General features: G+C 45.6%; 1 protein-coding gene across 1 annotated transcript in view; it reads right to left on the bottom strand.

Moving 5' to 3' along the window:
• Positions 1 to 26,434, bottom strand: part of NET1 (neuroepithelial cell transforming 1) — a 63,467-nt gene extending 37,033 nt beyond the window's left edge. The window contains exon 1 of the mRNA XM_051770686.1: positions 26,219 to 26,434. Coding sequence (XP_051626646.1) covers positions 26,219 to 26,328 — 110 coding nt within the window. The 5' untranslated portion in view covers positions 26,329 to 26,434. The remainder of the gene's footprint in view (positions 1 to 26,218) is intronic.
• Between the last annotated feature and the right edge of the window lie 280 nt (positions 26,435 to 26,714).

Here is a 26,714-nt window from a genome sequence, read left to right as displayed (position 1 = left end):
ATGTCCACCTGCTCACATCAAATGTAACACCTCTGCTTTGAGAAATCTGTTTTTTTGGTGCTGCTGGTGGTTTGTTGGGACTCATTTCTGCCCTTGATCTTTCCCTCTCCTCCTTGGATCCAACCCAGATTCCAAAATGTTTCTTTGTGGCATTTTCTGGGCTCGTGCAGATCCCCTGCTCACATCAAATGTAACAGCTCTGCTTGGAGAAGTCTTTCTTTTTGTGCTGCTGGTGGTTTTTTTGGACACATTTCTGACCTTGGGACCAAAATCTTTCTCATTTTTCCTTGGATCAAATCCAGATTCCTGAACATGGAATTTTCTGTGCTCGTGCAGGTCCCCTGCTCACATCAAATGTAACAGCTCTGCTTGGAGAAATCGGGTTTTTTGTGCTGGTTGTGGTTTTTCTGTGATTTATTTCTGCCCTTGATCTTTCCCTCTCCTCCTTGGATCCAACCCAGATTCCGAAATGTTTCTTTGTGGCATTTCCTGGGCTCTGCTCACGTGGAGTGTCACATCTCTGCTTGGAGAAGCCTCCCCCGTGCTGTCCCAGGCTCGGGGCTGCCTCAGGAGCTCAGGGCTGGGCATTCCTGGCACAGGGATGGGCACAGGGCAGGGAAAGGGCAGGGATGAGCAACCCTGGAAGATTTCCCCTGCCTGTTGAGGCCCTGCAGGGCTGATCATGGCTCAAAACACAAGATGATGGATGGAAAGGAGCTTGGGAATAACATCCCAGGACCTGCAGAGAGCCAAAGGAAGCGGCCTGCTGGTGTATTAATTACCCTGGGCTGGATTAATATCTTAATTGCCCTGTTTACTGCAGAGCTGCTCCAAGATATTCCATGCAGAGATATCCCCAACAAAGGGGCTGGAGTTGGGTCACTTCCTGGAAAAAAGAGCTTTCCTGGCAGCCCTGGCTCCGGGATAATCTGCTTGGAGACAGGATGAGCAGCTCCAGCCTCTCTCTCCTTATCTCCTCGAGCCCCAACTGTTAATTAATGAGGCTGATTCATATTTCCAGGTGATTAAGGGTTATGTGAAGGCCCCAAAAATAATCCCCTGGGGGTGGTTAAAAACAAAAAAAAAGCTGCAGCCAAGCAAAACAAAAAAATCCCTCCAAAATCCCTCCAAATCCCGAGCTCGGGAAGAACAAACATTCCTGGTTTTTTGGGGTTTTTTTTGCTCCAAGGAATGAATTGTTCCAGGCTCATCCCCAGCTTTTCCAGAGCCTGTTTATAAACAGAGATTTGTCAAGGTTAAAAGAGGGAATGGGGGTGGGATCAGCTGGAAAAGTTTGGAAGTGTGGAGAGAGAGAGAGAGGGGGGAAGTGCTGGGCACAAAACCTGTCGGGCCACATAGCAAGGGAGGGGATGTGGCCTCGATAATCTGAATAATGGAGGAAGTTTGGGTGATTTAGGAGATAAAGGATCGATAAAGGCAGGCAGGGAATTGTTTCAGGTCGAAGTGGAGCTGAGGAAACTCTCATTGTTCCCCACCTTTCCTTGGATAAACAGCCCGGGATCCTACGGAGTTGGGAAGTTGAGGAGGGGAAGGATAAAGAGCAGGGGAAAAAAAACCTGCTTTTTTTTTAAGTTTTAAAGCAATTTTTAAATTTTTAAATCTTTTTAATTTTAAAGCAATTTTTAAATTTTTAAACTTTTTTTAATTTTAAAGCAATTTTTAAATTTTTAAATCTTTTTAATTTTAAAGCAATTTTTAAATTTTAAATTTTTTTTTAAGTTTTAAAGCAATTTTTAAATTTTTAAATTTTTTTTTAAGTTTTAAAGTAATTTTTAAATTTTTAAATTTTTTTTAATTTTAAAGCAATTTTTAAATTTTTAAATTTTTTTAATTTTAAAGCCATTTTTAAATTTTTAAATTTTTTTAATTTTAAAGCCATTTTTAAATTTTTAAATTTTAAAGCAATTTTTAATTTTTTTAATTTTAAAGCAATTTTTAAATTTTTAATTTTTTTTAATTTTAAAGCCATTTTTAAATTTTTAAATTTTTAAATTTTAAAGCAATTTTAAAATTTTTTTTTATTTTTTTTAATTTTTTTTTAATTTTAAAGCAATTTTTAAATTTTAAAGCAACTCCAAAAGCAAACGTTTCCTTCAAATATTTTTTAAGTATCTTTTTGTGGCTTGTCTTCACTGGATACTTTTTTATTTTTTGTGGGTTTTTTTGTTGTTTTTTTTAAGGAAAGAGGGGAAAAAAAAAAGCCATAAATAAGATTTTTGGGGTCAACAAAGACACCCCCAAAAAAAGGGGTGTGGAAACCAGAAGAGCTTCACTCCCCAGCAGCAAATTCCCATGGATGTGCTTGGAACTGTTTTTATTCCCTTTTTCCTGTAAATCCACCTAATCAGCACCACTCACAGCCTGAACATTATTTTTATTTTTTTTATTTGAATTTTTTTGGCCTTGTTTTGGATGAATTCTCCAGGAAAGTGCAAGAAATGTTTTGATCTGGCAGCTCCCTTAATTATTTTTTTTTTAAAAGCTCCAAAGTACATTTTTCAGGCTGGGCAGCCATTCCAGGTTTCCTTCCCTTCTGACTTCCAACCTCTCCTTTTTTTAATGATTTTTGGTGTGTGTTTGCAGAGCAAGTTGTTCTTAAATATAAAATATAAACCACTTGCAGCAGTTAAACACCAAAATGAATTGAACAGGAATGGATTAAAAAGGAGGGTTTTTTTCCCCCCCCAAACAGGTGAGTTCCTTTTTGGAATGACAAAGAGTGGGAAAGCTGCCACAAAGAGCTTTTTGGAATTTGGATTTAAAGCTTTTCTGCAGGGAAAAAAAAAACAAAACAAACACCAAACTGGATTTTTCCAGTTAATATTCCCAACTCCAACAATATCCAGGGGTTTGTGCAAACAAACCTTGGCCTGAGGGCACTCAGGGCTGGGTTTATCTTGAAAAGTTTCTTCTCCAGGGAAACTTTTTATTCCAGAGGGGAAAAAAAAAGCCTTTTTGGAAGGAACAACAACAACAAAAAATAAATTTGATGGACATTTGGAAAGGCTCAAAGAAGGAAATAAAAATTCAGGCTGGGGAGGAAAAAGGGGCTGCTTGAACCCAAAGGAATTGGGATCCTCGTGGTTCCAGTGATCCAAGGAGCAAAGGAATGGTGGAAAAGCTGCAGTAAAGTTTCCAGGGCAGCAACCAGGAATTCCAGAGGTGCCAGCTCTCCAGGAGGCAGGAAAACTCCTGGAATGAGGTGGGAGCTCCTCGTGCTTTTCCAGATGCTCTGGAATTGCTGTTAGTTTGGTCTCTGCTCTTGGAACGAGCAAAGGAAGCACCTGGAAAGGTTGGAGTGGGAGCAGGAACGTTTTGGAAGTGGGTTTAGAAGTGTTTTTAGAAGTGGCTTTTCCATTCCTGAAGGGTTTGCTCCTCACAGGGGCCCTGGAATCTCAGAGGCCTTTAGTGTGGAGCTGCACTCAGAGGCTCTGGATAGGGGCAGATAAGCCCTGAGGAGATGAAACATGCCCTGATATCCTGGAATATCCTGGGATAATCCCCCAGGGAGCTGCCCCAGAGCAGCCTCTGCACACCAACACAGCCAATCCAGCTCTGGGGGAGCACTGCAGGGATATCTTCCCACCACACACTTCCCTCAGGAGTCAAACATCTCCCTTCCAGTTGTCTCCACGCTTCCCTGCCCAGCTCCAAGGAAAAGGGGGGCAATCCCAAGCTCCCTGACACTGGCTGAGGCTGGCAGGGCTTTCTGCAGGAGAAAGGGAAGAGCCTTTTAGTGGGACAAGAGCCCTTCAGTGGGACAAGAGCCCTTCAGTGGGACAAGATCCCTTCAAGATCCTTTCAGTGGGACAAGATCCTTTCAGGGGGACAAGATCCTTTCAGTAGGACAAGATCATCCCAGCAGGACAAAACCCCTTCAGTGGGACAAGATCCTTTCAGTGGGACAAGATCCTTTTAGTGGGACAAGATCCTTTCAGTAGGAGAAGATCCCTTCAGTGGGACAAGATCCTTTCAGTAGAACAAGATCATCCCAGCAGGACAAAACCTCTTCAGTGGGACAAGATCCTTTTGGTAGGACAAGATCCTTTTAGTGGGACAAGATCCCTCCAGTGGGAGAAGATCCCTTCAGCGGGATAAGATCTTTTCAGTGGGACAAGATCTTTCCAGTGGGACAAGATAATTCCAGCAGGACAAGATCATCCCAGCAGGACAAAACCCCTTCAGTAGGACGAGATCCCTTCAATGGGACAAGATCCCTTCAGCAGGACAAGATCCTTCCAGTAGGATAAGATCCCTTCAATGGGACGAGATCATTCCAGCAGGACACGGTGCAGGCTCCTCTCTTCCCAGCCCAATCCCTTTCCCAGAGTTCCATGTTGGTGTTCCCAGTGCAGGGCTGCAGCTCTGCCCCGGGACAGGTGCCAGGAGTCCCCGGGGAGGGTTATTTGCTGTTCCAGGGAGTTAATCCATGACATAACTCCGCAAACACCGGAGCCGGCCGAGCTCGGAGGGAGCAAACACCAGCCTGGGGAGGGAAAGCTTTGGAGCTGCTCTGCTGGGATAACTCTTGGAGCAGAACCAGCCCAGAGAACCTGGAGGAGGAAGCACAGAAATCTGGGATGTTTGGAGCAGTTCCAGGCCGTGGCCAAGCACCCCTGGACGGGAGCTGTGGTGTTCCAGGAGTACAAGGTGTGGGATGAAGCTGGTGTCTCTTGGCCTCAGCAGCACGAAATCATGGAATTAGGGGTTGGAAGGGACCTTAGAGATCATCCAGTTCCACTCCCAGTCCCTCCCACTAGCCCAGGTTGCTCCAAGCTGGCCTTGGACGCTTCCAGGGATGTGGCATCCACAGCCTCCCTGGGGAAACTATTCCAGGGCCTCACCATCCTTCTTCCCAATAAATATCCAACCTGACTTTCCCCTCTTTCAGTTTGTACCCCTTGTCCTGTCACTGCAGCTCTTCCTGCCAGTGATGCCCCAGAGCATCTCCCCAGCTCTTCCCAGTCCTCCATCCCTGGAATCCATGGAATCCAGGAGCAGCCTCTGCTCCCCACACGTGCCAGGGCAGGGCTGTCCCGAGGGAATCGCCGTGTCCTTGGGAAGGGAGCAAACACCAGCCTGGGGAGGGAAAGCTTTGGAGCTGCCCCGCTGGGATAACTCTTGGAGCAGAACCAGCCCAGAGAACCTGGAGGAGGAAGCACAGAAATCTGGGATGTTTGGAGCAGTTCCAGGCCGTGGCCAAGCACCCCTGGACGGGAGCTGTGGTGTTCCAGGAGTACAAGGCGTGGGAGGGAGCTCGGCCTCAGCAGCACGAAATCATGGAATTAGGGGTTGGAAGGGACCTTAGAGATCATCCAGTTCCACTCCCAGTCCCTCCCACTAGCCCAGGTTGCTCCAAGCTGGCCTTGGACGCTTCCAGGGATGTGGCATCCACAGCCTCCCTGGGGAAACTATTCCAGGGCCTCACCATCCTTCTTCCCAATAAATATCCAACCTGACTTTCCCCTCTTTCAGTTTGTACCCCTTGTCCTGTCACTGCAGCTCTTCCTGCCAGTGATGCCCCAGAGCATCTCCCCAGTTCTTCCCAGTCCTCCATCCCTGGAATCCATGGAATCCAGGAGCAGCCTCTGCTCCCCACACGTGCCAGGGTAGGGCTGTCCCGAGGGAATCGCCTTCTCCAGGCAGGAATTCCTGGAAGGTAGGACTGGGGGGGGATAATCCATCCCTAGAAAGAGCAAAACTCGCTTCTTTAGGAAGAGAAAAGTGAAAGCTGCTGACAGAAGGACCTGATCCATGATTGAGGGCTGGCTCTTCCCACTCCAGGAGCTGTTCCCTTTTCCAGGGATGGGATGCAAACACCCAGGAGCAGAGCTGGAGGAAGCAGCTGAGAAAAGATGGGATCATCCCTGGCAGAGGACTCAGCTCCCGGGGCAGATCCAAGGATCCTCCCAGCTCCCAAATTTGGAGCACCAGGCCCTTGTCAGTCAGTGGGATTGATGAGCTGGGGGGACAATCCTGATCCCTAAAAACCAGCAGCAGGAATAAAAGCCACGTGCCAAAGGTTGGTTCCCCTTTTCCTGCCAGGCTGGGCTCATCTCCTGGCTCAGGTGTCACTTGTCCAGCCATCCCTGGACCTGATCCATGATTGAGGGCTGGCTCTTCCCATCCCAGGAGCTGCTCCCTTTTCCAGGGATGGGATGCAAACACCCAGGAGCAGAGCTGCAGGAAGCAGCTGAGAAAAGATTTGGCTGCTGTGGGATGGGATCATCCCTGGCAGAGGACTTTGCTCCCAGGGCAGATCCAAGGATCCTCCCAGCTCCCAAATTTGGAGCAGCAGGCCCTTGGAGCAGCAGGCCCTTGTCAATCAGTGGGATTGATGAGCTAGGGGGATAATCCTGATCCTTAAAAACCAGCAGCAGGAATAAAAGCCCTTTTCCTGCCAGGCTGGGCTCATCTCCCAGCTCATGTGTCACTTGTCCAGCCATCCCTGTCACTCCTGACACCTCCAGCCAGGAATTTTAAGCTTGGCTCTGCCCTGGAGGCGCCTCTGCTTCTCCAGGGGCTAAAAAGGAACGGCTCCACTTTAAGGAATGGGGCTTTTAAGTGCCCAAAGTGGGGTGGAATTAATCTGCCAGCTCCTGGAATTCCTCCCCAGAGCTCAGACATGAAGTTCATAGACATTTTTGGCTCATTGGATCATGTCATGCGAGCTGGGCCCTGGGAGAGCAGGTACTTCGGGATAAAATCTGACTAAATTTGCTTTAAATAGTTCACAAGCACTGCAGGGGTTTTTGTCCTGAGGGCAGAAATGTGGCCCAGAAAGCACCAGCACAAAAAAACCCAGATTTCTCCAAGCAGAGATGTTACATTTTGTGTGAGCAGGGGATCTGCACAGCACAGAAAATGCCACAAATAAATATTTTGGAATCTGGATTGGATCCAAGGAGGAGAGGGAAAGATTTTGGTCCCAAGGTCAGAAATGAGTCCCAGAAAAACCACAATTAGCACAAAAAAAAAAGACTTCTCAATACAGAAATGTTACACTCCATGTGAGCAGGTGGACAAGCCCAGAAAATGCCACAAAAAACCATTTTGGGATCTGGATTGGATCCAGGGAGGAGAGGGAAAGATCAAGGTCAGAAATAAATCACAGAAAAACCACAACCAGCACAAAAAAAACCAGATTTCTCAAAGCAGAGATGTTACATTTCATGTGAGCAGGTGGACATGGACAAGCCCAGAAAATGCCACAAATAAAGATTTAGGAATCTGGATTGGATCCAAGGAGGAGAGGGAAAGATTTTGGTCCCAAGGTCAGAAAAGAATCCCAGAAAAACCACCAGCAGCACAAAAAACCAGATTTCTCCAAGCAGAGCTGTTACATTTGATGTGAGCAGGGGATCTGCACGAGCACAGAAAATGCCACAAAGAAACATTTTGGACTCTGGGCTGGATCCAAGGAGGAGAGGGAAAGATCAAGGTCAGAAATGAGTCCCAAAAAACCACCAGCAGCACAAACCCCAGACTTTTCAATGCAGAAATGTTAAGTTTAATGTGACCAGGTGATATGCACGAGCACAGAAAATGCCATGTTTAGGAATCTGGATTTGATCCAAGGAAAAATGAGAAAGATTTTGGTCCCAAGGTCAGAAATGTGTCCCAGAAAAACCACAACCAGTACAAGAAAAAGACTTCTCCAAGCAGAGCTGTTACATTTGATGTGAGCAGGGGATCTGCACGAGCCCAGAAAATGCCACAAAGAAACATTTTGGACTCTGGGTTGGATCCAGCAGGAGAGGGAAAGGAAGCAACAGCCATTCCTGCAGGAAAGCACTGACTCACAGAGGCTGGACTGCAGACAAGGCACCTTCATACAGTGTTTTCCTGGCCCAAAGTGAAGGCCTTTGGGTGCTTTAATGACCCCCAGACCCCTCCAGGTTAACTCGACCTGCTGGTTTGAATTCCCAAAAACTCAGGGCTCTGAGTGAACTCCTCCCTTTTCCCACATTTCCAGGCCAAAGGCCCCACGTGGAGCTGCACTGGGTTGTTTTTAACCCAGTTCCCACTCGGGGTCACCCCCAGGGTACCTATTTTGAACATTCCCAGGGGAGAGTGGTCTGGCCAGAGGAATTCCAAGTGCCCACAATCCATGGGAGAGAGAGCTGTGCCAGCCCAGGGCCGCTGGGCTTCAAACCCAGACGACTATTTTGAGTCCTCGTGGGAACCCAGCTCAGGGCAATAAATATTGAGAGTTATCACAAGAGAAGGCTCAGCAAAAGACACATTTTAGCGCTGACAGACACAAACTTTCCTCTTTTTTTTTTTTTTCAGCTGCCTGCTCTGGCTTTTTGTATCCAAACTGCCCCCGCAGCTCCTGATTTGGATGAAAGTTGTGCCAGTTTTTGGGCTCAAAACAGCAACTTAATGTGATGGAAAAGATGCCACTGAGTTCTCAGATATCTTTGCAAACATGAGCCCAACAAGAGTTTAGTCAGGCTTGGGTGAAGGAAACACCAGCTTCATGTGCTGAGATGGAACATGATCCCCCCAGGGATCAGAGCTGGGCCCAGTCCTGTTTAATGTCTTTATTGATGATTTAGGTGAGGGGATGGAGGGAACCATCAGCACATTGCAGGTGACCCCAAGCTGGGGGAGTGTTGATGTGCTGGAAGGCAGGAGGGCTCTGCAGAGGGCCCTGGCCAGGCTGGATCCATGGGCTGATTGCAAGGGGCTGAGGTTCCCCAAGGCCAAGGGCCGGGTCCTGCCCTTGGGCCACAAGAAGCCCCTGCAGCTGCAGGCTGGGCCAGAGGGACTGGAGAGCAGCCAGGCAGGAAGGGAGCTGGGAGTTGGGCTGGGCAGGGAGCTGAAGAGGAGCCCGAGGGTGGCCAGGGGGGCAAGAGGGCCAAGGGCTGCTGGGCTGGCTGAGGAAGAGTGTGGCAGCAGGAGCAGGGCAGGGCTTGTGCCCCTGGGCTGGGCGCTGGGGAGGCCACCCCTGGAGTGCTGTGTCCAGCTCTGGGCCCTGAGCTCAGGAAGGCCCTGGAGGGGCTGGAGCAGGGGCAGAGAAGAGCAGCCAGGCTGGGGAAGGGACTGGAGCCCAAGTGCTGGGAGGAGAGGCTGAGGGAGCTGGGGGGGCTCAGCCTGGAGAGGAGGAGGCTCAGGGGAGACCTCCTCACTCTCTGCAACTCCCTGCCAGGAGGGGGGAGCCGGGGGGGGTTGGGCTCTGCTCCCAGGCAACCATCAGCAAGACAAGAGGGCTCGGTCTCAAGCTGTGCCAGGGGAGGTTTAGGTTGGATATCAGGAAGAATTTCTTTGCAGAGAGGGTGCTCAGCCATTGGAATGGGCTGCCCAGGGAAGTGGGGGATTCTCCATCCCTGGAGGTGTTTAAGGACAGACTGGATGTGGCATCAGTGCCATGGGCTGGGAACCACGGCGGGGTTGGATCAAGGGTTGGGCTGGACGATCTCGGAGGTCCCTTCCAACCCAGCTGATTCTGGGATTCTATGTGGCTGGAAAAAGCTCTCAAAAACCAGCTTGGAGAGCAAAGCTTTTTCTTTTGATTCTAAAATAATAAATCTGACCGCACTGCAGCTCCGGGCTCTCCAAGGGGAGGAGGTGACGGGGCTGGAGGAGCTGCCACGTGCGGGTTCGCAGCTCACCAGAACATCAACAATGTGCTTGTAATTGCTGGTGATTCACACCCCAAACAAACCCGGGAGAATCCCGGCCGGCCTTTTCCCCTCCCGCTCCAGGCGGTTCTGCAGCAGCCACAAAGTGCCGGGCGTGGGGGAGGTCACGGCCCTTCTTCCTGCCCTTTTTTGGGGGAGGAGAGGCTTTCCCGGCCTCGGCACACCCCCGAGAGCTGCGGGAATCCTGCCAAAAGCTGGAGGGGAAAAGTCCATGCGGGATCAGGACGGGACTAGACAAAGCTTTGGAAGAGATTTACCGGGGGGGGGTACAAATAGGTAGCTCCAAAACTGGTGCAGGCAGGAAAAAGGAGCCTCACAAACGTCAGTCTCGTTCTACTTAACACCCAAATATTTTTGGGAACAGCACAGGGACCTTTATTCTTCGGGAATTTCGCCTCCTTGCCTTCAGCAGGGCTATAAAAAGCCGAAGGGGATTTAACACTTAACCCACGGGGCAGGGTCAGACTCGGGCAGGAGGGGAATGAGGGAGGAAAACACGAGGAAAGGAGACTTTGGGATTATTTTCCAATGATCCTACTGAGAGAAAAGAGTGAGGAGGCCCAAGAGCTGGGCAGGAAACGGTGCAGGGAGGAGCTGTGGATTTAACGTCTCTAAAACAACCGAGGGCAAGATGGGAAGAGGAAAAGCCCCGAGGAGGTGGGTGGTAAAAAGCAGCACCGAGTGACTTCACAGTCTAAATATTTACACGTTCCGAGGGCTCTCCGAGGTGTACTTTGCTCTTACAAAAGGGATCGTTTAATGCTTTTACTTTCTTTGCCAAACGCAAGAAAAAAAAAAAGTAAACACGTGTAAGTAGCGCTGATATCCTGGAGCCAGGAACGAGCCCCGGGAACCACCCCAGGAGAGCTCCTTTTCTCCGACAGGGTTTGCACGGTCTGATTAAAGTCATTTAAGGCACTTCGAGGCGAGATAACTGTTCCTTTCACTGCTTTTCTTCCCCCAACATCAAACCACGGGAGGGTTTCTCAGCCTTCCCTGCCCATCTGGGTGTGTTTGGATCCCTCACGGTCCTTCCTGCTGATGTTCCTCCACTCCTTGCTGGAGGAGGGATAAATATCAGCTCTGAAATGATTTCTTTTAATTCCCAGATGACATTTTCCAGTTTGAGATCCCTCCCCAATTCTCCTGATCTGGCTCAGTTCGCACATGGAATCCAAATTAATTCTCCTTGTGGGGATGAGAGTGTTGGAGTTGTTTGGTTGTGTGGCCACGGGGGAGGTTTCAGAGGCGGATCCCAGAATCCCAGAATCAGCTGGGTTGGAAGGGACCTCTGAGATCCTCCAGCCCAACCCTTGATCCAACCCCGCCGTGGTTCCCAGCCCATGGCACTGATGCCACATCCAGTCTGTCCTTAAACACCTCCAGGGATGGAGAATCCCCCACTTCCCTGGGCAGCCCATTCCAATGGCTGAGCACCCTCTCTGCAAAGAAATTCTTCCTGATATCCAACCTAAACCTCCCCTGGCACAGCTGAAGACCGAGCCCTCTTGTCTTGCTGATGGTTGCCTGGGAAAAGAGCCCAACCCCCCCGGCTCCCCCCTCCTGGCAGGGAGTTGCAGAGAGTGAGGAGGTCTCCCCTGAGCCTCCTCCTCTCCAGGCTGAGCCCCCCCAGCTCCCTCAGCCTCTCCTCCCAGCACTTGGGCTCCAGTCCCTTCCCCAGCCTGGCTGCTCTTCTCTGCCCCTGCTCCAGCCCCTCCAGGGCCTTCCTGAGCTCAGGGCCCAGAGCTGGACACAGCACTCCAGGGGTGGCCTCCCCAGCGCCCAGCCCAGGGGCACAAGCCCTGCCCTGCTCCTGCTGCCACACTCTTCCTCAGCCAGCCCAGCAGCCCTTGGCCCTCTTGCCCCCCTGGCCACCCTCGGGCTCCTCTTCAGCTCCCTGCCCAGCCCAACTCCCAGCTCCCTTCCTGCCTGGCTGCTCTCCAGCCCCTCTGGCCCAGCCTGCAGCTGCAGGGGCTTCTTGTGGCCAAAGGGCAGGACCCGGCCCTTGGCCTTGGGGAACCTCAGCCCCTTGCAATCAGCCCATGGATCCAGCCTGGCCAGGGCCCTCTGCAGAGCCCTCCTGCCTTCCAGCACATCAACACTCCCCCAGCTTGGGGTCACCTGCAATGTGCTGATGGTTCCCTCCATCCCCTCATCTAAATCATCAATAAAAGGACAGAGAAAAGAAAGGCCTGCAAGGAGAGAAAAAGAGCTGGAAACTCAGACAAAACAACCCAGCTGAAGGATTAAGAAGTCCAGGAAAACGGCAGTTGCTGCAGCAGACAAGGAACTGCTGCCTCCAGGGATAATTTTATGGAGCCTGGCAGGGAAAAGCAGCTCAGGGGCCAAGGGAGACGTGAAGAGAAAAGGGAGGAGAGTTCAGCCACGAGCCTCTCATCTCGAGGGATAAACACACCTGAAGTTTGTTTGCAGGTTTTAATCGGGGAGGGGAATCACGACGCTTTAATAAAGGCCTCAAGAGTAATTTCCAGTCGTTAACAACAAACAAACCCAGCAACCAACCGCCCCCACACAAAACAAAGCTCCGAGGGGGGAGAGAAAGCAGCTCTCCTGCAGAGAGCACACTTGGATTTAGGGGAGGGAAAGTCTGACACAGGAAACCTGTTATTAAACCTCACTCGGCTCGGGAGAACGTTCTTGGGGAGTTAACACAGAGCTTAGGCTGTCTCTGCTCAAAGATTATCCCGAAGCAATTGTTGGCACAAAGGGAAGGGGTTTATTTAGGTGGCAGGAGCACCTCAGAGCTGCCCCCTGATGTGGCTGAGTTCTGGTGCAAAAGCACGGCAGGTTTGATGCAAATAATCCCTAACAAATCAGAATTAAGATCGATATTAAGGTGGAAACAACAAACAGCAACGTAAAATGTTACATCTGTAAAGCCAGGGGAGGAAACGTGGCTTGATAAGAGAGATAAGAACTCCTGACAACACTTCAAAGGGACACATTCCACTCTCCCAGGTTGCTCCATCCTGGCCTTGGACACTTCCAGGGATCCAGGGGCAGCCACAGCTTCTCTGGGCAACAAGCTTTGCCCCTTGGGTGCTGCCCAGCACAGAGAGAAGGGGCCAGAGGTTGCCTGAAATCCCTCTTGGGATCTCCAGATGTCCAAGCCCAGGAGATCTTGAAAGGCTTCTCTGAAGCCTTTTGGGTCTCAAAATGACTAAAACCATGTTTATGGTCTTGACATGTCCCCCAGCACTGTTCAGGCACTGAGAGAAATATAAATCCATGGAACCTCTGCTCCTGGCAGGGGAGGAGAGCCAGGGATCAAATCCTCTCTGTGCAAACAGGAGAACAAACAGGCCCCAGTTCCTCTGGATTTGTCACCAGAGGGAAAAAACAGTTTGAGAGTCAATTCTTAGAGCTGAGGAACAAACACTCCTGAGCTGGAAGATCATGGAATGGTTTGGGATGGAAGGGACCTTAAAGACCATCCAGTTCCAACCCCAACACCTCCCACTCTCCCAGGCTGCTCCATCCTGGCCTGGGACACTTCCAGGGATCCAGGGGCAGCCACAGCTTCTGTGGGCAAAGGGAAGAAGAGTTTAAGGGACTCATGACAACACAAATGACATTCAAAAAAATCCCTCCCAGGAATTAAATCACTTGGAAAAACCTCCCCCAGAGGTTTAAACCAAGCCAAGCCCTAGAACTGCTGCTTCTCCCCGAGCCTACAAAGCCTTCAAACCTTTGTGTGTGTGGGGGGGGGGTGGGAGGGAGGAAAATCGAGTTAATAATTGGCCCTTCACGCAATAAACTCTTTGTGGTCTCTCTGCTGGAGAAGATTAAGGTGCAGGGAGGTTTTTAGAACCACCCAGGGAGCTTTGCAGAGCAGCTTTGAAGTGCAGCCCCAGCCCAGCTGCTGCTCCTCCCCCAGCCCACCCACGGGGCACGTTCACCTGCTCGGATTCCCTGGAAAAAGCAGCTTTAAACGGAGCTTAAATCCTTTAGGAAAAGCACAGGGTGGTTTAGGAAAGGCACAGGATGTGCCATGGAAGAATATTCAATTCCAGGCTGGATGGGGCTTGGAAAAACCTGGGATGGTGGGAGGTGTCCCTGCCCACGGCAGAGACTGGATGAGCTTTAAGGTCATTCCCAACCCAAACCATCCCGTGATTCCATGACATTAATTCAGGGTGGGATCCAAGGAATTATTGCCTTTCCATTCCATTTTTCCAAGCACTGAAGCAGTCAAGCAAAACTCATCCCGGTGGCTCAGTTGATCCCAAATATCGAGCTCCGAGCAGGAGTGAAAGGGGAACCCTCGGCTGGGGCCGGAGCCGAAAATGAAAGGAAAAGCTCCGATTCCCAATCCAGCGGCGACACCTGCAGGGAAAGGATTTCACTGCGGGCCTGGCGGCTCCCGACGGGAATGAAAAAGGAATTGCACGGCTCTGCCTGAGCCAGTAGTGGCTCTGGAGTCCCTCATTCCATCCCCTTGAGTTCCCTTATTCCATCCTATGAAGTCCCTTATTCCATCCTTTGGAGCTCCCTCATTCCATCCCCTAAATTCTCTTATTCCATTCTCTGGAGGCCCTTATTCAATCCCCTTGAATTCCCTCATTCCATCCTCTGGAGTCCCTCATTCCATCCCCTTGAATTCCCTCATTCCATCCTCTGGAGTCCCTCATTCCATCCCCTTGAATTTTTATTCCATCCCTTGAATTCCCTCATTCCATCCCTTGAATTCCCTTATTCCATCCCCTTGAATTCCCCTATTTCATCCCCCTGAATTCCCTCATTCCATCCCCTTGAATTTTTATTCCATCCCCTTGAATTCCCTCATTCCATCCCTTGAATTCCCTCATTCCATCCCTTGAATTCCCTCATTCCATCCCCTTGAATTCCCTCATTCCATCCCCTTAAGTTCCCTCATTCCATCCCCTTGAATTCCCTTATTCCATCCTCTTGAATTCCCTCATTCCATCCCCTTGAATTCCCTTATTCCATCCTCTTGAATTCCCTCATTCCATCCCCTTGAATTTTTATTCCATCCCCTTGAATTCCCTCGTTCCATCCCCTTGAATTCCCTCATTCCATCCCCTTGAATTCCCCTATTCCATCCCTTGAATTCCCTCATTCCATCCCCTTGAATTCCCTCATTCCATCCCCTTGAATTCCCTCATTCCATCCCCTTGAATTCCCTCATCCCATCCTTTGGAGCTCCCTCATTCCATCCCCTTACATTCCCTTATTCCATCCCCTTCAATTCCCTCATTCCATCCCCTTGAATTCCCTTATTCCATCCTCTGGAGTCCCTCATTCCATCCCTTGAATTCCCCCATTCCATCCCTTGAATTCCCCCATTCCATCCCCTTGAATTCCCCTATTCCATCCCCTTGAATTCACTCATTCCATACCCTTGAATCCCCTCATTCCATCCTCTGGAGCTCCCTGTGTGTAACAGCACTCCAGGAAAACCCCTGGAAAAGCCAGAGGAGACCAGGGAGAAGCCTGACCCTCTTCCAGAGGGTGCTGGAAGGTCTCTGCCTTCCCAAGAGCTCCTGTTCCCACCACCCCTCCCAGTTTGGGAAGAGCAGTGGGATGCAAACCACGCTGGGCACCTCTGGATCACCAGGTGAGCTGGTTACGCCTTTCCCAACATTCCCAGACTCCTTTCCCTGCATTCCCAGACTCCTTTGGGAATCCAGACTCCTTAAGGACTCCCAGACTCCTTTCCCTGCGTTCCCAGACTCCTTTAGGACTCCAGACTCCTTTCCCAACATTCCCAGACTCCCTTGGGAGTCCAGACTCCTTTCCCAACATTCCCAGACTCCTTTGGGAGTCCAGACTCCTTTCCCTGCATTCCCAGATTCCTTTGGGAGTCCAGACTCCTTTCCCTGCATTCCCAGATTCCTTTGGGAGTCCAGACTCCTTTCCCTGCATTCCCAGATTCCTTTAGGACACCTGACTCCTTTCCCAACATTCCCAGACTCCTTTAGGACTCCAGACTCCTTTCCCAACATTCCCAGACTCCTTTAGGAATCCAGACTCCTTTCCCAACATTCCCAGACTCCTTTAGGAATCCAGACTCCTTTCCCTGCATTCCCAGACTCCTTTGGGAATCCAGACTCCTTTCCCTGCATTCCCAGACTCCAGGGCTCGATGTCCATGTTCCTTTTTGGGGTTTTTTAAGCTTTCCCCTCCCAGCTTTGTAGGTTGGGAAGGAGCAGTTCCACCTCAGCCATTGGGGTGGAATGAGGGATTCCAGGGCATGGAATGAGGGAATTCAAGGGGATGGAATAAGGGAATTCAAGGGGATGGAATAGGGGAATTCAAGGGGATGGAATGAGGGAATTCAAGGGGATGGAATAAGGGAATTCAAGGGGATGGAATAAAAATTCAAGGGCATGGAATGAGGGAATTCAAGGGGATGGAATAGGGGAATTCAAGGGGATGGAATGAGGGAATTCAAGGGGATGGAATGAGGGAATTCAAGGGGATGGAATAGGGGAATTCAAGGGATGGAATAGGGGAATTCAAGGGGATGGAATAGGGGAATTCAAGGGGATGGAATAAAAGCATTCAAGGGGATGGAACAGGGGAATTCAAGGGCATGGAATGAGGGACACCAGAGGATGGAATGAGGGAATTCAAGGGGATGGAATGAGGGAATTTAGGGGATAGAATGAGGGACTCCAGAGGACGGAATGAGGGAGCTCCAAAGGATGGAATAAGGGAATTCAAGGGGATGGAATGAGGGACTCCAGAGGATGGAATAGGGGACTCCAAAGGATGGGATGAGGGAACTCAGCCTCTGGGGAGTCCCGACAACATCAGAGAATCCCGGGAAAAGCAGCCTGGGTTTGTCTGCCCCTGGAATTGCCTGCTGGAACACGCAGGAAACCTTGGCTGAAGCTCTTCCTCCTCCTCCACACCAGGTGGGGCCCACCTGGATTTGCAATTCTAAGGATACTTTTGGCTTTTTGCCCCTCTTTTTTTTTTTTATTTCTCCCTTTGTTTGTTGAGTCTGGTTTTGCTTTGGCTCCTCCTGGAATAAAACCCTCCTGGTAAAACTCCAAATATGCATTTGATTTTTTAAATTAATGATTCCCGAAGTCTCCACAGTCTCTCAGAGAAACTTCAGGCCAAAATATGGACTGGAAATTTGGGATTTCTTTCCTGGGAGTTGGGTTTGAGGCCATTGTCTGAAAGGGTTGTGTCTAAAAACCAGGAATAAAGGGGGGCAGGGATGGGTTGGCAGCACAAACACACTTTATATTTGGGATCAGCCAGTTCTCCCCCGGCCAGAGCAGCGGGATTTTGAGGATTTTGAGGTGCTTTTCCTTGGCTTTTTCATCAAGAAAGACATTAAACAGGACTGGGCCCAGCTCTGATCCCTGGGGACACCCCTGGGGACGGATCCCAGCTGGAAGCAGCTCCATCCCCACCACTCCCAAAGTGCTTTGGGTTTTCATTTAGAATTTCTGCAGCTCCTCACAAGGAAAACAGGGAGGGACCATTTGAACAGGACAGATTCTCTCATCCTTGGACTCACCCCCCAATTAATTTAATTAGCAGCCCAGAAACAGGGTGAGTTTTGATCTGCAGAGCAGCTGGGACGAGCTTGCCCTGAAAACTATTAATTAAAGCAGTAATTAGTGGCCTGAAGTTGGATGCTGAGGGGAATGATTTGTGAGGGAAGGTGATGATTTGGGAAGTGGAGCTCGACTTCTGCTTTCCAGGGCAATGAGGAGCAGCCCCATCATCAGCATAGAGTAATTAAAAGCCTGGGTTAATGACTGTAAATGAGCACTCAGAGGGGTGTGGAAATGCTGACAGGGTTTGGAGGTCACTTGTGATGGAAGGTGGGGGAGCAGCAGCTGCAGGGGTGAAAAAAGGCCCAGTTTGGGATGATTTTCCACAAATCCAGGAGCTGTTCCCAGGGAAATCCTAGGCAGGAACGTTCCCATCTTTAATTCCATGTCCAGGGCAGTTCCCTCACACCAACAATTCCCAATAAAGGCCCAGGAAGGTTCCAGGTCAGGGGATTTCGATAAACTGGATTTTTAATAAAGCCTCTGCCACCCAAAAGTGAAGGGGAAAAGACAAAGGTGACCTTAAAATGGCATTAATTGTTTCACTGGGCATGTTTTCTACAGCAGGAGAAAATGGTATTATTCTATATTCAATTAATACTTAGTCCTGGAGATAATTAATATTTAATTAATATCCAACTAATATTTACTAGTATATGTTTGTTAGTAGATATTTATCATATATATTTAATTAATATTTATTCCTGTAGATGATTAATATCTAATCAATAGCTAATTAATATTTATCAGTATATATTTATTATATATTTAATTAATATTTATTCCTGTAGAGGATTAATATCTAATCAATATCTAATCAATATTTATTAGTATATATTTAATTAATATTTATTCCTGTAGATAGTTAATATCTAATCAATATCTAATTAATATTTATTATTATATATTTATTATCATATATTTAATTAATATTTATTCCTGTAGATAATTAATATTTAATATCCAATTAATATTTACTAGTATATGTTTGTTAGTCTATATTTATTATTATATATTTAACATTTATTCCTCTAGATAATCAATATTTAATTAAGATCCAATTAATATTTACTAGCATATGTTTGTCAGTATATATTTATTATTATATATTTAATTAATATTTATTCCTGGAGATAATTAAAAGAGGGGGTTTAACTCCAAACTCCAAACACACATTTGATTTTTTAAATTAATGATTCCCAAAGTCTCCACAGTCTCTCAGAGAAACTTCAGGCTGAAATATGGACTGGAAATTTGGGATTTGTTTCCTGGGATCCAGGTCTAAACCTCCCATCCAGACACTCAGACCTTGCTTTGGGAATAAAACCCTCCTGGTAAAACTCCAAATATACATTTGATTTTTTAAATTAACAACTCCTAAAGTCTCAACAGACTCTTAGAGAAACTTCAGGCTGAAATATGGGCTGGAAATTTGGGATTTCTTTCCTGGGAGCTGAGTTTGAGGCCTGGGGAAGGGGGATTGTCTGAAGGGGTTGTGTCTAAACTTCCCTTCTAGACACTCAGAACCCGCTTTGGGAATAAAACCCTCCTGGTACAACTCCAAATATACATTTGATTTTTTAAATTAATGATTCCCAAAGTCTCCACAGTCTCTCAGAGAAATATGGACTGGAAATTTGGGATTTGTTTCCTGGGAACTGGGTCTAAACTTCCAATCCAGACACTCAAAACTTGCTTTGGGAATAACCCCCCCCCCCAGTAAAACTCCAAATTTACATGTGATTTTTTAAATTAATGATTCCTGAAGTCTCCACAGTCTCTCAGAGAAACTTCAGGCTGAAATATGGACTGGAAATTTGGGATTTGTTTCCTGGGAGCTGGGTCTAAACCTCCCATCCAGACACTCAGACCTTGCCTTGGGAATAAAATCCCTCGGGAACTGGAGCCTTCCGACATTCCCTGGAGCTCCCAGCCGTGTCCAAGGGCTGCATTTTGAATTGCCACCTTCTCCAGAAGAGGGAAAAAATTCCCTTTTGGGGTGAACTTTGATGTGCTAATGGGAAGGGAATTAAAAATATGTGTTGGGATTGTCTTCCCAGCCCAGGGAAGGCTGGTGGAAAGGGAGGGCTTTGATCCAGAGACATCAGGGGCAAACCAACAGCTCGGCCTGCCAGAAAAGCCACAGTTAGGGAGAAAAAAGGGAAGGGAAGCATCACCATCAAAAACACCCCTTTGAGTGAAAAAATGAGATTATTTGCTGCTGTTTCTGTTTGTTAGTGTATATTTATTATTAGATATTTAATTTTGATTCATGTAGATAATTAAATTTAATTAATATCCAATTACTATATGTTTGTTAGTGTATCTTTATTATTATATATTTAATTTTGATTCATGTAGATAATTAATATCTAATCAATATCTAATTCATATTTATCGGTATATATTTATTATTATATATTTAATTTTGATTCATGTAGATATTTAATATTTATTAACATCCAATTAATATTTACTAGCATATGTTTGTTAGTATATATTTATTATTATATATTTAATTTTGATTCATGTAGATAATTAATATCTAATTAATATCCAATTAATATTTACTAGCATATGTTTGTTAGTATATATTTATTATTATATATTTAATTTTGATTCATGTAGATAATTAATATCTAATCAATATCTAATTCATATTTATTAGTGTATATTTATAAGTATATATTTAATTTTTATTCCTGTAGATAATTAATATTTAATTAATATCCAATTAACATTTACTACTATATGTTTGTTAGTATATATTTATTATTATATATTTAATTTTGATTCACGTAGATAATTAATATTTAATTAATATCCAAATAAGATTTACTACTATATGTTTGTTAGTGTATATTTATTATTATATATTTAATTTTTATTCAGGTAGATAATTAAATTTAATTAATATCCAATTACTATATGTTTGTTAGTGTATCTTTATTATTATATATTTAATTTTTATTCATGTAGATAATTAATATTTAATCAATATCTAATTCATATTTATTACTATATATTTACTATTATATATATAATTTTTATTCATGTAGATAATTAATATTTAATTAATATCCAATTAACATTTACTACTATATGTTTGTTAGTATATATTTATTATTATATATTTAATTTTGATTCATGTAGATAATTAATATTTAATTAATATCCAATTAACATTTACTACTATATGTTTGTTAGTATATATTTATTATTATATATTTAATTTTGATTCGTGTAGATAATGAATATCTAATCAATATCTAATTCATATTTATTACTATATATTTACTATTATAGATTTAATTTTTATTCATGTAGATAATTAATATTTAATTAAGATCCAATTAATATTTACCAGCATATGTTTGTTAGTATATATTTATTATTATATATTTAATTTTGATTCATGTAGAGGGTTTTTTTCCCCCATTCCTCACTTTTCCTCCAGGACTGCCCTTCCCTGTGGCTCCCCCTCCTTCCCAGAGCCATTCCCTCCCAGGTTTCTCCCCGAAACCCGACTCCTGTTGCTGTGCAGGAGCTGCAGGTGCTTTTGCCAGAGGGGAAAGGGGCTAAATAGAAAATTAGACGCTGTTCCAGCGCACCCAAACAGTGTCTCCTCCTCCCTTTTTAGCTGCCAGGGCACTGAGGGCATTTGCTGGGCAGAGAATATTAGTTAAACCTATTTAAAACTAATATTAATTCAGTATATTTATGTCTAATTCAATATATTTATGTCTAATTCAGTATATTTATGTCTAATTCAGTATATTTGTATCTCAGTGCAAAACACAGTGGAGGCCTTTGCTTAAGGCCCAAGTCAGGCCCTCGAACAGATTTTGCACATTTGGCTAAAAGTCATTTAAAAACCTCCCAAGTGCTTCCAGGTTTGGATTTTAAAGTGTATTATTACTACTATTATTATTAATTGTGCACATGTTAAATATATTTATGTCTTAGTGCAAAAAGCACTTGCTTAGGGAGTGGAGGCCTTTGCTTAAAGCCCCAGTCAGACCCTGGAACTTCAGACACAGATTTTGTACATTTGGCTAAAAGTGCTTCCAGGTTTGGATTTTAAACTTTATTATTATTATTCTTTTTAGTTGTGCATATGTGAAATATATTTATATCTTAGTGCAAAAAGCACTTGTTTAGAGAGTGGAGGCCTTTGCTCCAAACCCAAGTCAGACCCTGGAACTTCAGACCCAAGTGCTTCCAGGTTTGGATTTTAAAATTTATTATTATTTTATTTATTATTATTATTCTTCTTTTTAGTTGTGCATATGTTAAATATATTTATGTCTTAGTGCAAAAAGCACTTGTTTAGAGAGTGGAGGCCTTTGCTTAAAGCCCCAGTCAGACACTCAAATTTAAGGCACAGATTTTGTACATTTGGCTAAAAGTCATTTAAACCCCCCCAAGTCCTTCCAAGTTTTGATTTTAAAGTGTATTATTATTATTATTATTGTTATTAATTGTGCATATGTGAAATATATTTCTATCTTAGTGCAAAAAGCACTTGTTTAAAGAATGGAGGCCTTTGCTCCAAACCCAAGTCAGACACTCAAATTTAAGGCACAGATTTTGTACATTTGGCTAAAAGTCATTTAAAAAGACCTCAACTGCTTCCAGGTTTTGATTTTAAAGTGTATTGTTATTTTTTAAAAAAATATTATTAAATTTATTATTATATTAAATTTATTATTAAATGTATTATTATTGATTTATTATTAAATGTATTAATTTAATTTATTATTAAATTTATAATTATTTATTGTTTAATTTATTGTTTTAAATTTATTATTAAATTTTTAAATTTATCATTAAATTTATTATTATTAATTTATTATTAAATTTATTATTTTTAATTTATTTTTAATTTATCATTTTAAATTTATTATTAAATTTACTATTATTTTTAACCTATTATTATTAAATTTATTATTAATTTTACTATTATTTTTAATCTATTATCATTAAACTTATTATTATATTTACTATTATTTTTATCTATAATTATTACATTTATTATTAAATTCACTATTATTTTAACCTATTATCATTAAATCTATTCTTAATTTTACTATTATTTTTAATCTATTATCATTAAATTTATTATTAATTTTACTACTATTTTAAATCTATTATCATTAAATTTATTATTAATTTTACTATTATTTTTAATCTACTTTAATTAAACTTATTCTCATTTCTAATTTATTGTTATTTTTCAATTTTAAACCCCAACCCTGCCCCTCTGTCCTACTTTTTGCCACTTGCCCAACAGCTGCAGGGATTAAACCATATAAAATTCTGTTATTCCTGCCTTGCAGTGGGGAAGCAGAGCAAGGCCAAGCGGTGCCAGTTGGGATTTGGGAGATCCCATCTGGATACTGGGACCAGCTCTGGGCCTTCCCAGCCCAGGAAACAACAGCAACTGGAGCACAGCCAGCAAAAAAGATGCTTATATTGATATATATATATATATAAATAGATTATAATATATAAAAATACAGATTGTTTCTGTTTAATCCATGTCATTCTTCCCTGCATCAGTTCCTCTGGGAGTTTTATCCCGACTTCCCTGCAGTCTCCACATAGACAAGCCAAGGAATGAATTCCTGACCATCCCAGTGTTTCATCACCTCGGGGAATCACCAGAGCCTTCCACTGGGCTCTGCTTTTGCAAGGGTGGGAATTAGGGAGCTGTAATTTGATCCTGATTCCATGCAAACATAGAATCCCAGAATCAGTTGGGTTGGAAGGGACCTCTGAGATCCTCCAGCCCAACCCTTGATCCAACCCCGCCGTGGTTCCCAGCCCGTGGCACTGATGCCACATCCAGTCTGTCCTTAAACACCTCCAGGGATGGAGAATCCCCCACTTCCCTGGGCAGCCCATTCCAATGGCTGAGCACCCTCTCTGCAAAGAAATTCTCCCTGATATCCAACCTAAACCTCCCCTGGCACAGCTGAAGACCCAGCCCTCTTGTCTTGCTGATGGTTGCCTGGGAAAAGAGACCAACCCCCCCCGGCTCCCCCCTCCTGGCAGGGAGTTGCAGAGAGTGAGGAGGTCTCCCCTGAGCCTCCTCCTCTCCAGGCTGAGCCCCCCCAGCTCCCTCAGCCTCTCCTCCCAGCACTTGGGCTCCAGTCCCTTCCCCAGCCTGGCTGCTCTTCTCTGCCCCTGCTCCAGCCCCTCCAGGGCCTTCCTGAGCTCAGGGCCCAGAGCTGGACACAGCACTCCAGGGGTGGCCTCCCCAGCGCCCAGCCCAGGGGCACAAGCCCTGCCCTGCTCCTGCTGCCACACTCTTCCTCAGCCAGCCCAGCAGCCCTTGGCCCTCTTGCCCCCCTGGCCACCCTCGGGCTCCTCTTCAGCTCCCTGCCCAGCCCAACTCCCAGCTCCCTTCCTGCCTGGCTGCTCTCCAGCCCCTCTGGCCCAGCCTGCAGCTGCAGGGGCTTCTTGTGGCCCAAGGGCAGGACCCGGCCCTTGGCCTTGGGGAACCTCAGCCCCTTGGAACCAGCCCATGGATCCAGCCTGGCCAGGGCCCTCTGCAGAGCCCTCCTGCCTTCCAGCACATCAACACTCCCCCAGCTTGGGCTCACCTGCAATGTGCTGATGGTTCCCTCCATCCCCTCATCTAAATCATCAAGAAAGACATTAAACAGGACTGGGCCCAGCACTGATCCCTGGGGACACCCCTGGGGACGGATCCCAGCTGGATGCAGCTCCATCCCCACCACTCTCTGGGCCCTCAGCCAGTTCCTCACCCAGCCCAGAGTGCCCCTGGCCAAGCCTTTTCCAGGAGTGTCCCATGGGAGACGGTGTCCAAGGCTTTGCTGAAGTCCAGGCAGACACATCCACACCTTCCCCTCACCCACCAGGCGGGTCAGCTGGTCACAAAAGGAGATCTCCCCTTCCCCTGCCTCATTCCCAGGCTGGAGGAAGAGCAGGAACATCCCCCACCCCTCGGATCCCACCTGGGGTGCAAAGGGCAGCAACAACACCCCGGCGAGTGGAGTCAGATCCCGATCCAGGAGGGAATCTTTGCCCCTGGAAGTTGAAACTGGGCTGGGGGGGTCTAAAGCCACAGTTGTCACATAGAAATGTGGGTTTTAACATCATTTCATAGCCCTGAGAGCAACAAAAGCCACGAAACTCTGCTGATCAGGCAGCGTTTGGTCAGACCTGAGGCACCAGGGGATGGGTCACTCAGGGGTCACTGCTGATAAAGGTCTAAACACACCCAGATAAACTGAATTTCAGGTTAACTCCTCTCAAGTTTCTTTTAGTGGGTGGTCGTGGGAATATATCAGGTCAATGGATCAGAATGTATATATATATTATTATATATCTATTATACATTATATATATCATATATATGTCAAGATCTCAGAGTACATATATACATTATATACAGGTCAATATATCAGAAGATATATTTTATATCTATATTATATATAGATAATATATCAGATTATCTATTATATGTTATACTATTGTATATGTTATATAATATATATAAGATACAGGTCAAGGTATTAGAAGATATATTTTATATAAATATATTATATATAGGTCATATTTCAGATTATTTATTATATGTTATAATATAGTATGTATTATATAATATATATAATATACACGTCAATATATCTTTTGATATACTTTATATATAATATATACTATATTATATATATAAAATATATATTATACATTTTATATACTATTTATAATATATAGTATATATATTATATATAAAATATATCAGAAGATATATTTTATACCTATTATAGGTCAATACCTCAGAATGCATATATTATACACATTATCCACAGATCAATATCTCAGAACATATTTTTATATATATTATATGTTATAATATTGTATCTATTATATATAAGATACAGGTCAATATATTAGAATAAATGTTATATATATTATATATAACATAAAGGTCCATATATTAGATTATGTAGTATATGTTATTGTATATATTATGTATTATATGTCATATAGAGGTCAATATATCAGAAGATATATTTTATACATATTATAGGTCAGTATCTCAGGTTATATATATTATTATACATGTTACATAAAGGTAAATGTATCAGAATATATATTATATATATTATATACAATACAAAGGTCAATGTATCAGAAGGTATATTTTATACCTATATTATATATAGGGCAATATACCAGAATATATATTTTTATATCTATTATATAAAGGTCAATATCTCAGAAAATATAGATATATGTTATAATATATTATATATAACATAAAGGTCAATATATCAGAGTATTACATTCTCTATATATATTATATAGAGATCAATATATCAGAATATATATACATGTTATAATACATTATATATAACATAAAGGTCAATATAGAGTATTACATTCTATATATATATTATAGAGGTCAATATATCAGAATATATATATACTACGTGTTATGATATAAGGTCAATATATCAATATATATTTTATATACGTATCTATTGCATAGAGGTCGATATATCAGAATAACAGTAACAGATGGCACGCACAGGGGAGGTTTTTCCATGAAGGTTTGGCACACAGGGGTGGGAATTTCGGTGGGATATTGGGAATTAGGAATGGCTGGCTGGGAGGGTGGGAAGGCCCCGGCCCAGGTTGCCCAGAGAACTGCCCCTGGATCCCTGGAAGTGTCCAAGGCCAGGCTGGAACAACCCGGGATAGGAGACCCTCCCAGAGCCTGGAGGAGAGGAATTCCCTTCATGACACCAGCGCAGGTGCCGCACAGCGGGAAGGAGGGGATTTCCCTGGGAAAACAGGAGCGGGAGGGCTCCCCCACAGCCAGCCGGGGAAGGCGGGAGGGGAGCTGAGGGGAGAACGAGGGGAGCAGAGCGGGGTGTCCCCTGAGGGCACCCCCGGCCCGCGGGTCACCCTCAGCCCCTCACGGCGGGGGACGCGCGGGGGGATCGCGACTCCTACCGGCTGCAGGAGGCGGCCGCGCCGGGGGTGCCGTCCGCCGGGCGGGGAGGGCTGCTGGCCCTGCTGCGTCTCCGCCGAGGGGGTTTCTGGCCTAGGGGCTCTGCCTCCATGGGGCTGGGAGCGGGGCTGGGAGCGGGGCTGGGAGCAGGAGCGGGAGCGGAGTCGCCTCAGCCCGGTCACAAATGGCGGCGGCGGCGCCGGCGGCGGTTTGAAAATGGCGGCGGCGGCCGCGGCGGCCAATCAGGAGCGGCGGGGGCGTGGCCAGAGCGAGGCGCGGGCTCTGAGGGAGGGCGGGGGGGAGCAGCGCCCCCTGGCGGCGCGGGCGCCCCCCCGCTGAGGGGAAAGCGAGGCACGGAGCGGGGGGCAGCGCCCGACATTCCATGGAATTATAGGATAATTGGGTTGGACGAGACCTCTGAGATCACCCAGCCCGACCGGTGACCCACACCCAGCCCACAGCAGTGAGTGCCACCTCCGTGACTCCTCCTGCCGCTCC

Source organism: Manacus candei, unplaced genomic scaffold, assembly GCF_025592945.1.
Source record: "Manacus candei isolate 608988 ecotype Guabito, Panama unplaced genomic scaffold, ASM2559294v1 h1tg000123l, whole genome shotgun sequence".
NCBI classification, from domain to species: Eukaryota; Metazoa; Chordata; class Aves; order Passeriformes; family Pipridae; genus Manacus; species Manacus candei.
This window is presented reverse-complemented; position numbering and strand designations above follow the sequence as displayed.